The sequence below is a fragment of the Pteropus vampyrus genome, unplaced genomic scaffold (assembly GCF_000151845.1).
Source record: "Pteropus vampyrus isolate Shadow unplaced genomic scaffold, Pvam_2.0 Scaffold12, whole genome shotgun sequence".
In the NCBI taxonomy this organism is placed as follows: Eukaryota; Metazoa; Chordata; class Mammalia; order Chiroptera; family Pteropodidae; genus Pteropus; species Pteropus vampyrus.
This window is the reverse complement of record NW_011888793.1, coordinates 862,658-877,082: the sequence shown is the minus strand read 5'-3', so window position 1 is coordinate 877,082 and position 14,425 is coordinate 862,658. Positions and strand designations below refer to the sequence as shown.

At 35.5% G+C, this 14,425-nt stretch overlaps 1 protein-coding gene across 1 annotated transcript in view; it reads left to right on the top strand.

Moving 5' to 3' along the window:
* The window catches only part of GPR149 (G protein-coupled receptor 149), a 49,522-nt gene extending 44,599 nt beyond the window's left edge, over positions 1–4,923 (top strand). Inside the window, exon 4 of the mRNA XM_011379239.1 lies at positions 4,351–4,923. Coding sequence (XP_011377541.1) covers positions 4,351–4,923 — 573 coding nt within the window. The remainder of the gene's footprint in view (positions 1–4,350) is intronic.
* The last annotated feature ends 9,502 nt before the right edge of the window (positions 4,924–14,425 follow it).

Sequence of the window (14,425 nt, the reverse complement as noted above, 5' to 3'; positions counted from 1 at the left end):
AATTACAAAATAAAATTCTATGGTATTCCATTGGAATTTTTATTAAAATTGTATTAAATCAATAAAGTAAAAGAAAACTGCCATATTTACAATACAGAATTTTCCCATGTGGATATATTGTTTCTTGTCTCTTTTTTGTCTCTTATTTATTCAGGATTCCTTTTTTTATTACAGTGTTTTTCTCATATAGCTCTCATACATTTTTAGTTTTGTTGATATTTTGAATGAGACCTTTTTAAAATATATTTTTTGATTGGTAACTGCTATTGATTCCTTAATATTTACCTAGAATTCAGCTACCTTACTAAACTCCTGAATTATTTCTATTTCAGATTTGCTTCTGTATAATCTGTAGGTAGACAAATTCGTATGTAAATTATGATGATTTTGAATCTTCTTACTATTTATATTTCTTTTCCTTTTTCTTTATATTTGTCCAGCTAAGACCTCTAGAACAATGTTAAATACTAGCATTACTATCAGGTATTTCTACTCCTCTGTAAAAACTGAGCTTTGCTCCAGGAAAGATCCTCTTCTGTCTCACTCCACCTAGGTTAGGGGCTCTTATTCCAGATTCTCACAGTTCTCCAGCCCGGGCCTACTGTAGCACACATGAATCACATGCAAATGCAATTGTTTATGAGCTTTGGTATTTCTACAGTCTATGATCTCTTACAATATGAGAGACTCGTCATTCGTGTTATAGACCTACCAGTTAACCTAGTCCTAGTACATAATAGTGGTTCAATCCATCTGTTCTCATAGCTTCTAATCTCTCTCCATTTTAGTCCACCTTCCATATCCTAAAAGAGGTGGAAAAGTCTGTTGATTTTACTCATTCTGTCAGCTCCCTCCTTGAGTCTCTATCCCTATCCCTATCGCTGCTCTCTTAGTTCAAGCTCCTATTTTCTTCCACCTAGAGCAATGTTTCTCTAACTTAAATAATAGACAAGCCCCTCTAAAGGAAAAAAATTCTATGAGCTTTATTGTCAAATCAAATTGTTATGATTTTGCTTAAAGACATACAAGCAAAATTTCATATAAACTCCATACACTTATAGTACTTACACAAATCTAAAACCAAACAACATATACATTAAATACTTTCGTAACCAGTAAAATTAAAACTACTGAATTAGCCTAAAGTGAAAGTACTGTTTTGCTGAAACTAACTTGCTAATTTTCCATTACTAGTATAGAGATGTATGCTCAGATTTTTTCTATAGAATCTGTCTTTGTGTTTTTACTTCTACGATTCTCAAATGGAGACCATCCTTTTGAATAAGAATGTTTCAACACTTTCAGAGAAATTAATATATATTTATGTATGTATTATATATGTGTATGTATACATAAAACCTTTTAGCACATATATGCAGCTACCACAAATATGCATGAAATAAAAAGAATGTTTGACAAAATGATTTTGATAACTCAAGACGTTGTGTGTCATCTCAGAATAATCCAACTTCATACTTAGCTAAACTCTCACACTATACAACTCTCAAATGCCAATTTTAAGGAGCTGTCATTTGATAACTAAGTAAAGCTTGTTTGTTCATTTAAAGATAAGGTTAGCAAGGGGGAGTTATTGAAATCTGCACTATGTGGATGTATAAAACCAGATGAAAAATATTCTTTAACACATTTGCTTTTATATTAACTGCTCATCGGTGATGCTAGTTGGTGTTCATAAACTCATGTTACACTGTTGATGCTCTAGTGAAGGTTCCTTGAAAGTTGACATGTCAATAGTGATGGACATTGATAATTCAGTTTTCTCATCGCATTTTTCTTTTTTAAACTAGTCTATTCCACAGGACTTTGCTTATACAGTGTACCATATTAAAGAGAAAACAAAACCAGTTTTTTAAGTACCGATGTATATTTGTTTTTCTTGTAATAAAGTGTAATATAAGGAAGTTCAGCATTCAGATTAACTATATTTCAGAATAAAGGCTGTACTTATAAATCACATTATTAAGTGACAGCCAAACTTGATTACATAATGTCTCAGTCCATTTGATTTAAAAAAGAAACAGAAGTTTCTGACTTTGATAACAAGAAATATTTTCTCAGATGTAATGTTTTTAGGTTTGCCTTTTAACTCACGACTTATTACTCAGAAAGCAAGGCTTTTAAAATTGTAAATTTAAAACTGTAAATGGTTTCTTGATTCTTGGTTCTTAACACCTTGATCCTTAAGATCAATTTCAAATACCACTCCTATATGAAACTTTTCTATCAGAGGTGGTCATTCTCTGAACCCCACGGAACTCGGTTCCTATCTCTATATAACAGTGAGAGATGAAATTTTAATTTTGTTTCTTCACGTTTTTCTCACCCAAATATCTGTGAAGCTTTGAACCAAGTATAGTATTTCTTACATATATTATATTTTTTATATATTTTATATACAGTATATAGTAATCTGTATATTCAATGTAAGCTCAGGCTCTTGCATGCAATAGGTACTCAGCAAATTTCTAATGAATGAATGAATAAAAAATAAATAAAAGTCACTTCTCCTTTGCCAAAAATTGCCATCACTCAAACAATGCTCTGGTACAGTAATGAACCTGTGTTGTCCCTCTGTCTCTCCTGCTTAAGTCAACATCACATGTGTGAGGTTGATGAAGTTCTTTGCCTCAGCAGAAGAGTAATCTGAACTTTAAAGTGTAAGTTTTCAAAGTTTATGGTATTTTAGGGTATAAGGCCTTAAAGTTAGGTTCCCATGTCCCCTAATGGATAAACAGAGTTCAAGACTTCTCCATAGGGAATAACTGGGAAAGCCTGGTGACATGTTTCATGCATCCTAGACTGTATTTTTTGTCGTCCCTAAATTCAAGGAGTTAGGCATGACAGTACCCCAAATGAAGTTTATGATGCATCGTTTCTTAAAAATTTCTCCAAGTTGATGAGAATTCAAACATTCCCCAATAGTGGGACTCTGGTCTTGGGTTTCCTCTAGACACTCCTACCTAGGTCAATATCCAAAAATGCCCATGGCTAATAGGGTGACTAACTATTCTGGTTTCCCTGGGCCTGAGAGGTTTCCTGGGATGCAGGAATTCTGATGCTAAAACTGGAGCAGTCACAGGCAAACTGGGAAGGTTAATCATCCTAAGTTGGAAAATACCATGAGCCCTCATGCTGATTCCCCTGGTAGAAAAACACTCTTAAGCCAATTCAGTTAGTAACTCTAGGCTTTACAGGTGGTAGGCATATGCATAAAAAGAGTCTGTTAATCAGTCTCCTCTTCTTTTAAAAATAACCACTTCTTTAGTTACAGCAATGGAACTCAAACCTTACTGTGCAACAGAATCACCTGGAAGTCTTGTTTGAAATACAGAATGCTGGACCCCACTCCCAGAGTTTCTAATTCAGTAGGCTTGGGTAGAGCTCAAAAATCCCATTTCTTGTAAGTTACAAGGTGACACTAATGATGCTGGTCGAGGGGCCTGCGTTTGAGAACCACTGCTCTAGAAGACTGGCATATTACTATCTTATTCTGAGATAAACATGTAATTAAAAAAGGAGTCAACTGAAAGTAAGAAGGCATGAATCAACAATATAAAGTACAGACTATTATAAAAAGTGGTCTTATTTTCTTCATTTCTTAAGTAGTTCTCAGTGGTGAGAACAATTAAAAAACTGTAATACACAAAGTTTTAAATATAATAAAAAAGGTTTAAATTTTGAGGCAGGTCTTTGCAGAGATATGGGGGACTTCTCTTACTAGGTTTACTTTGATGACTGTGGTTTCTCCATGGAAAGCACACTGTAGCACAGTTTAGTGACATTTAGTTCCTCTTGTATATGCTCGAAACTCACAGTTGAAGTATTTTTTTGTACTTAACCTGAATCATAGTTTCACAATTATCATTCTCTCTGGCATACTAAGCAGGAAATAAAAAGTGCATTTTGATAACAAAGTCTGCATTTCTTTCAACCTATGCAAACTTCTTAATGTAACTGAATACGTAACAAAAATAGAAAAGCATTTCTGTACTAGAAATATGCATACAATTTTATGCTTATATTCTACTCTTGGACACATCTACTGCTGCCCATCAATTCCCAAATTTTGCCTTCAATGGTGGAAATATGTCTCATATATTCAAGAAAATGTTCCTGACTGCCTTCATTTAGATGATATATTTGACCTAGAAGAAATTAAACTACAACGGCACTTTGATGGCAGAATTTAAATCTCTTATTGTAAAAGGTTTCCAGGGAAATAGCTCTGGAGTAGAAAAACGTTATCATTTTGATGATTAAAATGACTTTCTAAATGGCCTAATCTCAAAAACTAGTTTTCAATAATAACCATTTTGTTTTTGTCCCCAGCGTTCCGGTGGTGCCCTTGAGATTCCCTTGTGTGCATTTCAGGGGACTGTGTCTCTTCAAGCCCCTACAGGGAAAACCCTATCTCTTTCTACCTATGAGGTAAGCACAGAAGGACAAAAAATAACCCCAGCCTCTAAGAAAATAGAAGTCTACCGATCCAAAAGTGTTGGCCATGAACCAAACTCAGAAGATTCTCCCTCCACATTTGCAGACACCAGTGTGAAAATACACTTGGAAGTTCTTGAAATTTGTGATAATGAAGAGGCCTTGGACACTGTGTCAATCATTAGCAACATCAGCCAGTCCTCCACACAGGTCAGATCTCCATCCCTACGCTACTCACGGAAAGAAAACAGATTCGTTTCATGTGATTTAGGGGAAACAGCCTCATACTCTCTCTTTTTACCCACAAGTAATCCTGATGGTGATATTAACATCTCAATTCCAGACACTGTTGAAGCACACAGGCAGAACAGTAAAAGGCAGCATCAAGAGAGGGATGGCTACCAGGAGGAAATTCAGTTGTTAAATAAAGCTTACAGGAAAAGAGAGGAAGAAGGCAAGGGTACCTAGTGATCATTTGGTCTAATAAAGGCAAAAATGGATCTGTAACTTCAAACTGCTACACTAACACCTCTGTTCTGAGGCTATTTGATTTCCTTTATTTGTTGATTTACATAAGCTTTACAGATTTACTAGTTAATTATTTCTAGTGCAAACAGCTGGAACTAGTGCTATAGATCACACACTGTGGTAATTAAAAGATTTGTTTCTTATCCAATTTCTAAAAATATTTTCTAAATCAAATCTTAGTCTAGTTTACTAATGTTTTTTGCCTATGTTTGTCAACCTCAGAGTAAACAACAAATTGTATAAACTCAATAAGTATAATGTTTCCATGCACATGTTTCTACACATATGTTGGCCTTTAAACTGATGGGGGAAAAAGACATTTGGGAAATGGAAGAAATGTAGCAAAACTCTGAGTTGTATTTGAACAGGCTTGCCAAAATGTAGCTGGCAAAGCAAGCTCATTACAGCTACAGCTTTAGCTTTACACTGATGTCTAGGAAATATATTCTTGTGTAAAACAGCAAATTAGCTTCCAACTTCAAACCACGCATGTTCCTAGTCTGTAAATAGCTGTTGCCTTCATTTCTATAAAATACAAATTGTTTATTGAATGTTTTCTTTTGTTTATTTCTTAAATATAACAGTGTTTTCCTTTCATCTTTTCGGAATATCAAGATTGCTCTTTAAACAAATATGTCGTGTGTTATAAGCGGAATTAGAAGTAGTCCTTAACTGAAACACTATTGGAAAAGGTTGAAAATGTACACATCATCATTTTAAAAATTGTTTTGTTTATTTAAATGGAAATTGGGGAAAATATTTCCAATCTAAGTTTATGAGGTGTGCCCACTGGAGTAACAAACTTCTGAGTAAAGCAGAAGAAAAGCCTTTAAGTTCAAAATGAGAGTGTCAGTTTCTAAAGCTGCAGATCTGGCAAACTTTCTTAGCCATTCTTGAAGCATAGAAAATTTTATTTCAAATATTATTCCAAGTTTAGGTGCTTTTTAGTTTCTTTTCCAAAGATATGTGTATCTTAAGCAAAGAAACAATTCGATATATTTTATTAAATGATTGTAAGGTATATATTTCAAGATTAATGAAAATCAAGATTTATATTACACAAGAATCAGATTGGAAGACAAAAACACTCCTTTCCCTCCTGTGTTCCAGTCCCCACCCCCGCCCCCATTTTGGGGTAATGCTGGGGCAACTGAAAAAAAATAAGATGTTCCCATTTCATCGCCTTCGGTTGTTGAATTAACTATACAATGGATACACTTAAAAGGTCTGCCGTATTGACACAATATCAGTTCGTATTGACACAATACCAGGATAATTTAGCCCAAAGCCACAGTTTAAAAGGCCAATCAGAATCATACTGCTAACCTGTAACTCTTCAAATTCCAAACCAACAGTAGATGAATCTACAAGAAACCTTCACAGAAGCTGTGCCCAAACATGTATGGTTCCTCCTTCTAAGCCTTGTAAGAGAAAAGAAGTTTAGGCTATACCAGTATGAAGTTTCCTTACTTTTTAATGTGACTGTGATTGTAAAAATGTGTTTCCAGTATAATACACTTATGGATATCTTGTGCTATATTTAAATATTTTACCCTTGCATTGTTACATTATTCTTATTATTAATAAATATTTTATTTCATACAGTTTACCTCTTTTCTCTATAAATTATGTATTTAAGACAAAAACTTGTTACCTAATAAAAATATCACCATCTGGTGGTGACTCTTATAAATTGAAAAGACGTAACCCCTAATAATAAAAACACATAATATGTAATCCCAGAGACTTCCGAGAGTTGTAACTGACAAAGGCAACCATTCTGACATTACAGTATTACTCAGAATATAATAAAAAAAGAGACCCAGTTATGCATTATTTGGAAGCTTTTCTCCCCATGGTTCTGTTGTGTTAAATTTCATAAAGATTGTCTCTTAATTTTTTATATTATTTAGCTCCTTTCAGTAATTTATATATTATAATATTTAGTGAATGCCTACTACATAGAGAGTATTGCAGACAAAAAAAGCTCATCTGAATCTCAGTGTCCAGAATCTTAATTGGGGCTCCATCATAGTAGGAGTAGGGGGCATGCCTGGTTGTCCACTCACATGACTGATCTCAGTTTCCTGCTCATCGGGAAGTCTAACTAATATAAGAAGACTCAAAGCCTCTACTCTAAATCAGTCTGGCTAGTCCGAGGCCCCCAGACAGTCAAAGTCACTCCTATCAGGCATGACGTTCTAAGGGCTTAGAGATTACTTCCTCAGAAAGGCAACGGCCAGACCTTTACTACACATTTATACATACATATACACACATGTGTGTATATAAATGTATAATGTATACATCAGCTAATGCTAAGTGTATTGACAGGAAATAGGTACCAGAAGTAATAAAAATGTTAAGAAGAAAATTTATAATCAAGCAACAATGATGGAAAGAGTGCTTTTTCAAATACTTGAGTCAGGAAAGGCTTCACTGATAAGGTAACATTTTATCTGAGATTCAAATAAAGAGAGGAACATGCTGTGTGATTATCTGGGAAATCACAGTCCCAGAAAAGGGAACAGCAAGGTTCCAGAAGTGAGAGTGTGCCTTTTGTATTCTGTGAAACCATCAGGGAGGTCAATGTGACTGCGATAACTGAGAGGAAAAAAAGTGGTGGGAGATAAAAGACAAATAGATAAGGGCAGCGAGAGACAGATCATTAGTGTCTGGCATCAGGTATGCAAAAATCTTATTCTAAATGAGCAAAGGAGTGATATATCTGATTTCAAAATCACTATCTGTTGTCAGGGAGTAAAGACTGGACAAGTACAGATATTATCACAGAAAGAACAATTAGAAGAAGCTCAAAGCCCACAACATCCTGACCCAGAGACACAGGTGGTCTTTGCCACTAAGGCACGTGCACAGATCAGGCCCATTCATTTCTGGCCTAGTTCCTCCCTCATTATACAGCTATTATAATAAATTAACATTGTGGTTAGTACTGTACCCATTATGCATCTGATGCCATGACAGTTCTGTAAACACCAAACATGGCAAGAAAAGCAGTATCTCCCTGATTCCAAAAGAAACCACCTTCTTTCTATGAAGAGAAAACCCAAGATCATGAATATTCTACTCTTTCATTAGATCAACAGATATACTCATCCTAACCCGTTAAAAGGCGGGGAGCTCCCTCTGAGCTTGCCCCTTTTCCTGAGAGTGTACTTTCACTTTTAAGAGTGTACTTTTGCTTTCAATAAACTTGAGCTGTTGCTTTGTTTCCTTCGTTGTTTATCCATGAATTCTTTCTCGAGATGTTGACAAGAAGCTGGTCACCTGTTTGGTTACAGTTGCTGCAGTTCCAAGGACCTATCCATGATGTTAAGTGTGTACTTAATGTATACTGCTCTAAACCTAGGTCGATTTGTTTACACCATTTCTTCTCCAGCTTAAGACACAAAGAAAATCATATTTGTATATCTTTCCTACAGTCTTGAGATCTCAACTTCAAATGCATAAGGAATACGTACTCATTCACATATACAAAAACACGTATTATTCTCAAAATTAAGCAGTAATTTGCTGGCATTGGACAGTCAAAATTCAAATATAAAGTGACCATAATGATAACCTTTTGCAATATTATATAGAAGAATTTAGACTCCTAGAGCCACATTGTCTTAAAATACTTTACTACAGAAGATAATCTTCACTGTACTTTTACATAAGCATAGTCCTACTGAGGAATTTTTCCAGGAAAAAGGGGAAAAAATGCTTCAGAAGTATATTTTAGTCTCCACTGCTTTGCAGAAATACAACTCCCAGAAACTTTAAAATGTCAGGGTCATAGGGTTTAGACAAATCCATGGTCACCTGGTTGCAATAGTAAAGATACATATTACCATGCTAACAGAAACCTTAAAATCTTGTATTTTCATTATCTTTTTAAAAATTTATATTAAAAATTATTTTGATTAAAATTTTTTTTCTTAGCACTCATCCGTAATATTTTTTCCTAAATTCCAAGATTGTGTACTTAAATTGGGCAGATAAAAATCCACTAATTTAATGAGATTGTGTAGTTTTCAAGGGAAAGCATGTATGGAAAACACTCAAGAAGGTCTTTAACATGGATTCTTGAATCTTCTGACCTCAGGTAACATTTTTTTTTTTTTCCTTTTCCTTAGAAACAGAGTTTACAGAGTGGCACAACAGAATGACAAAATGTCTGGCTTGTCCGGGATAGTCTCAGTTTACAATTGTCTTCCTGGCATAATAATTGTATCCCGTTACATTATTAAAAGTATCACAGTTTGAATAGTAAGTTATATGTTTACTCTCTGTTATACCTAATCTATATGCTCTTTTCCCCAAAATATAGGATATCTACTGTAACTAAAAAGGAGGCTGTGTAATATCTGCAAATTTCCTGTTAATGGTATCTCTTGTTTGCTTTTTATGCTTCTATTAGAGAGTAAAAAGAAATTTCCCTTTCAGTATTTTGAGTAAAATGAGAAAATTACAATAAGACATCATCAACAACCTACCCTGAGAGGAGATAATGAAAGGAAGACAAGTCTGTCACACTTTCAGAACTTAGCTGAAAGGTGAGGACACCTCCACTTCCATTCCTAACTGTACAATGCCCCGAATCACAAAGAAAGCAATGCCATCCAGAGCCACTGAATGTTTGGTCAATTAAATTCAAACAAGAGGCTGGAAGCATTCGATATTTGCATTCGATAGAGAATAAGGAACAAGAAATTCTCTGATTGATCTCTGCCTCTTAGTGGGATATTTACAATTCATTGCAACTAAAAGTATCTGGATCAGAGAGTTGGTTATCTTTTCTCCTGCAGATCTTTCAACTCTTTTCCACCCTACTCTGCACCAAGAGACTGACCTACACCAACGATATCAACAGAAGCAAATGCTCCCTAGTTCCCATTGGTTTTAACCAATATGAACTTCCTGGAAGAGATCAGAGAGAATGAGGAGAGTGAGTTCAGGGTATTTATTACTCTCTTTCCTAGAAAAATCACCTTAAACTGGATTTACCCCTTTACCAATGGTTGCTGCTTCCTGTAGGCAGCTAATTCTATGCAGCTTTCTTTCAGGATGCCAGTACATGCTCCCTTCATCCATTTGGGCCTAGAGACGATAACATCTCTGCTGCTTCTAAATCCAGTTTACTGAAAACTTTTATAGTCTCTTTGCATTTGTACCTGTGTGCATAGTTTTAATAAGCATATAGCTATATAAATGCTCCTGAATTATTTTAAGTTTGCCATCTATGTTCTGTAAGGACTTTAACTGATATATCCACAATCTATAACCTTTTCCTAGTGTGTAACTATTTTAGTTATACAGTAGAAAGAACAGTGGGCTAGGTATCATAAGGCTTAATTTTAATCTCTGATTCTAATTCTGACTCTACCACTTTGAACCACACTTAAACTCTTCAGGACTCAGTTTATTCTAGAGTAGATTTTACAAAGATTAGGGATGAGGTGAGCCCAGGCAGATTATCTCTAAAACCTTTTACATTCTAATATACTAAATGAAGGCTATAAATCTTCAACTCCTCCTATGTTATATGAAAATCTACATTGGTTACATAATTCTCTTCATTCAAGAAGAATACCCTTGGTAAATTTGGGTAAGAGGAAAGGTTTGGTATTCTTGGACCAAGAGACCTCAGTGCTTATCGATTTTATGATAAAGATCAGGAAAAACCCTGATTCATTTAAAAGATACCAGAAAAGCAAGTGAGGTAAGAAAAGCTGGTGGGACTCACAAATATACAATCTGGTGACAGCTAGAGGGGAGAGGGTTGGGGGACTGGAAGAAATGGGTGAACCATTAAAGAAATACAAATTAATAGTTAATAGATGGTTGGGGATGGGTAGCACGGCATAGGAAATACAGTCAGCAGTAATGTAATGGCTAGGTGTAGAGCTAGAGGAGAGAAAGAATAATCAGGGGGATCATTTCATAAACTATATAAATGGCTAACCAATGTACTATGTAATTGAAACTAATAATAAATTAAAATTTTAATAGAAATAAAGGAAAGCCGGTAGTAGGAACTGATAAAATTGGCATTTGGAAGACAGATCAATTTGAGATAATAACAAAGTAAAACCTTCCAGAATTCCAGAGGAATACAAGGCTTAAATGAATAATTTTTCTCTTTAGCACAAACATTAGATATACTATGTACATTAGATATTACATATATATATATATATATGACACTTATAGCAGATTCTATCTTCCAAAGATAGGCGCAGTGTCTCCCATTCTACATGCTGTTCTTATAATGTGATCTTGGCTCGCCTCCCATAGTGTGGTGAGGCCTAACTGCCCTTAAGCCTTGGTGGACATCTGTAACTGACTCGACTAATAAAGTATAGTGGACATGATGCTATGTGACTTCTGAGGCTAGTTAATAAAAATGTCATGTACTCCACCTTGCTCTGTGACACTTGTTCTTAGAATCTAGCTGCTATTCTGTAAGGAGGCTGAAACTAGGCCACACATAGAAAACAACTGGAGAGGCTAGGTGTAGATGTTCCAGCCCATAGCCAGGCAAGGTTCCAGCCCCAAACCAGTATCAACTACCAGATATTTGAGTGCAGATGTCTCCAAATGATTCCTGCCTCCAGCTATCAAATCTTCCCATTAGAGAGAGGGAAAAGTGAAAAAGACCTAAAAGAGAGTAGAACTTCATAATTACAAATAAATAAAAAATGAGCTGGCAAATTTAAGATGTTCTTACTATTCCCTTGTTGCCTAGCAAGGAGGGAATTCAGAGATTAGATCAGTAGTTAAACAAACAAACCAAAAAAAAAAACAAAAAACAAAAAAACCCAACTCTAGATTTTCTTTGCCCATCTGAGTTGTATTTTAAGTAAATTTGTGATTTTACTGTAATTTATAGTTCAGAAGAGTCTTTCCCTACAAGTACATTTTCGGTGTTACTAAAATTTCCCAATTTGAGTTCAAGAATTTTATAGAAGGTATTTTACTGAGTTATTTAATAAGTTCTTCTATCTTCTTGATACTTGAAAGAAACATTTTTTCCATTTTCTCCCCTTTTCCATTCTCAAACAGCCAGATATTCATTTTCTCTAGAGGTCTAGGATTACTTTCATCAGTATGTCCCCTCTTTCCATCCCAAAAGGAGGTAAAGATCACTAAAGTTCCATTTTCCAAGGGGAACACTAAAAAAATAAAATAAAAATAATCCCCACCCAGGCCTTCACAAATATTAGACTGATGAAAATTTATGCAAGACTTGTTTTACAGAGCTGAGGTAAAAGAGAAGGAGAATAAGAGATTCCCTGAGACTGGGAGACTGTGATAGTGTCCCACAGTGGTGTGGTCTCATGTGGCTCCACCTTCCTGCATTTCAGAGGTAGCTGAACTGGGAGGTGGATGCCTCCAAAGTTAGATATCAAATATTGTGGGTTTGAAACCAAATGATTAGTGGAGAAGACATTTGAGAGAGACATCGTTTAGCTTATTCAGAGCGCAGCACCTGGCAGAGTATCAGTAAGAGAAACAATGGCAATTATAATGAACCAATCACTCATTTTTGTTTCCTGGCATTAGGTAACCCAAGAATTCTTGTGGTTCCAACCAACAAAGGAAAAACAAACAAATAGACAAAAAAAACCCAATTAACAAATGATGTATTTCTTTTGACCAATATCTTTCTGGTCTTTCCTTTAAAATCTCTCTTTTGTGCAGATTTTTACTACAATGATATTTGTTCTAAGTGTATGTCTAAAGCAACAGCTTCAATCAATACCATACTACTTCACACTGAAGATGTCAGGAAAAATTAGTAATTTTAAATTTATAACTAAGATTCACGTAGGATCGACAAACATGAGATGAAAAGAAATAAAGTAATTTATTGGAAAACAGGAATAACATTACCTCTTTTTCTGGGGTTAATATAAGGATTGTGTGAATAGCAAACGTCATTACTTTCCTATTGCTGCCACAATAAATTACCAGAAACTCAGAGTCTTAACTAACACAAATTTACTACCTTACAATTACGTAGCATAGACATTTTGACAAAGGTCCTCACTGGTGTTGGCAGGGTATTCCTTTCTGGAGGTCCCGGGGGAGAATTTATTTCCTTTTTCAGTTCTAGAGGATATCTGCTTTTCTTGGCTCATAGCCCCCTTCCTCCATCTTCAAAGCCATCAACACCTCATTGAGTTCTCTTATCACACACTCTGAAAGACCCTTGTAATTACATAGAGCTCATCCAGATAATTCAGGATAATATCCCCATTTTAAGGTCAGCTAATTAGCAACTTTAATTTTCCTTGGCCATGCAATGTAACATATTCACAGGTTCCAGGAATTAGGGTGCAGACATCTTTGGGGGTAATTATTCTGCTGATCACAAATGTGAATCACCTGGCTCACTACCTAGCAAATGACAAGTGACAAATAGATGCTAGTTATCTTCTCCACCTACTCTCTGTGTTTGTCTGCACAGGCTGCCACAACAAAATACCACAGGTTTAAGTTTCAGTGACATAAACAACAGAAACTTACTTCTCATAGTTCTGGAGTCTGGGAAGTCAAAGACCAAGGTACCAGGTGTTTCGGTTCTTGGTGAAAGCTCTCTTTCTGGCTTGGAGTCAGCCTCTTCGTCCTCAAACGACCTTTCTTCTGAGGAAAGAGAGAACAAGCTCTCTGGTCTCTTTTCTTATAAGGACACTAATCCTACCAGATTGGGGTCCCACCTTTATTATGTAATTTAATTACTTCCTTAGAAATCACATCTCCAAATACAGTCACACTTAGGGCTTCAACATATGAATTTTGAGGGGACTCGCTCAGTCCATAACACTCTCTCACCTAACAATGCACACTATTTCCACTCCCCACCATCTCCAATACACTTACCTAATCTTATCTACTGAATAATTCACATCTTGTCACATCGGGAATGCCCAACGGGTACTTTAATTGGAACCATTCAATCCTATGGTCTTAATAATTGCCAAGAACTCCCAAAATGTAAAATCTCAGTCTGCTCTCCCTGTATTTTTAACTCATATAACCAACAGCTTTCTAGACATCTCAATTTTTATGTTTCATAGGCTCCTCAAACTCTATATTCATTAATTAAACACATTAACTCAACCCTCTTCCCAACAAAAAAATTCTCATCCTTTGTTCCTCATCTTAGGATATGGTACTACCTCATTTGATAGTCTTTCAAAAAACTCAAAAGTCATCTGACTCTTTTCTCTGATTTTCCACATTCGATGAGTCATCAAATCTTAATAATTTTATCTCCTAATCTCTCTTAATCTCAGGCCTTCTCATATTCTTTCTTGCTCTGTCATCCCAGCTTGCTTCCCCTATATCACAGCCTGTTAACTAGTCTCTCTACATCTCCTTTTGCCTCTTCCATTCCTTTCTACTCAAAGCAGCCAAAGTAATCACTCCCCTA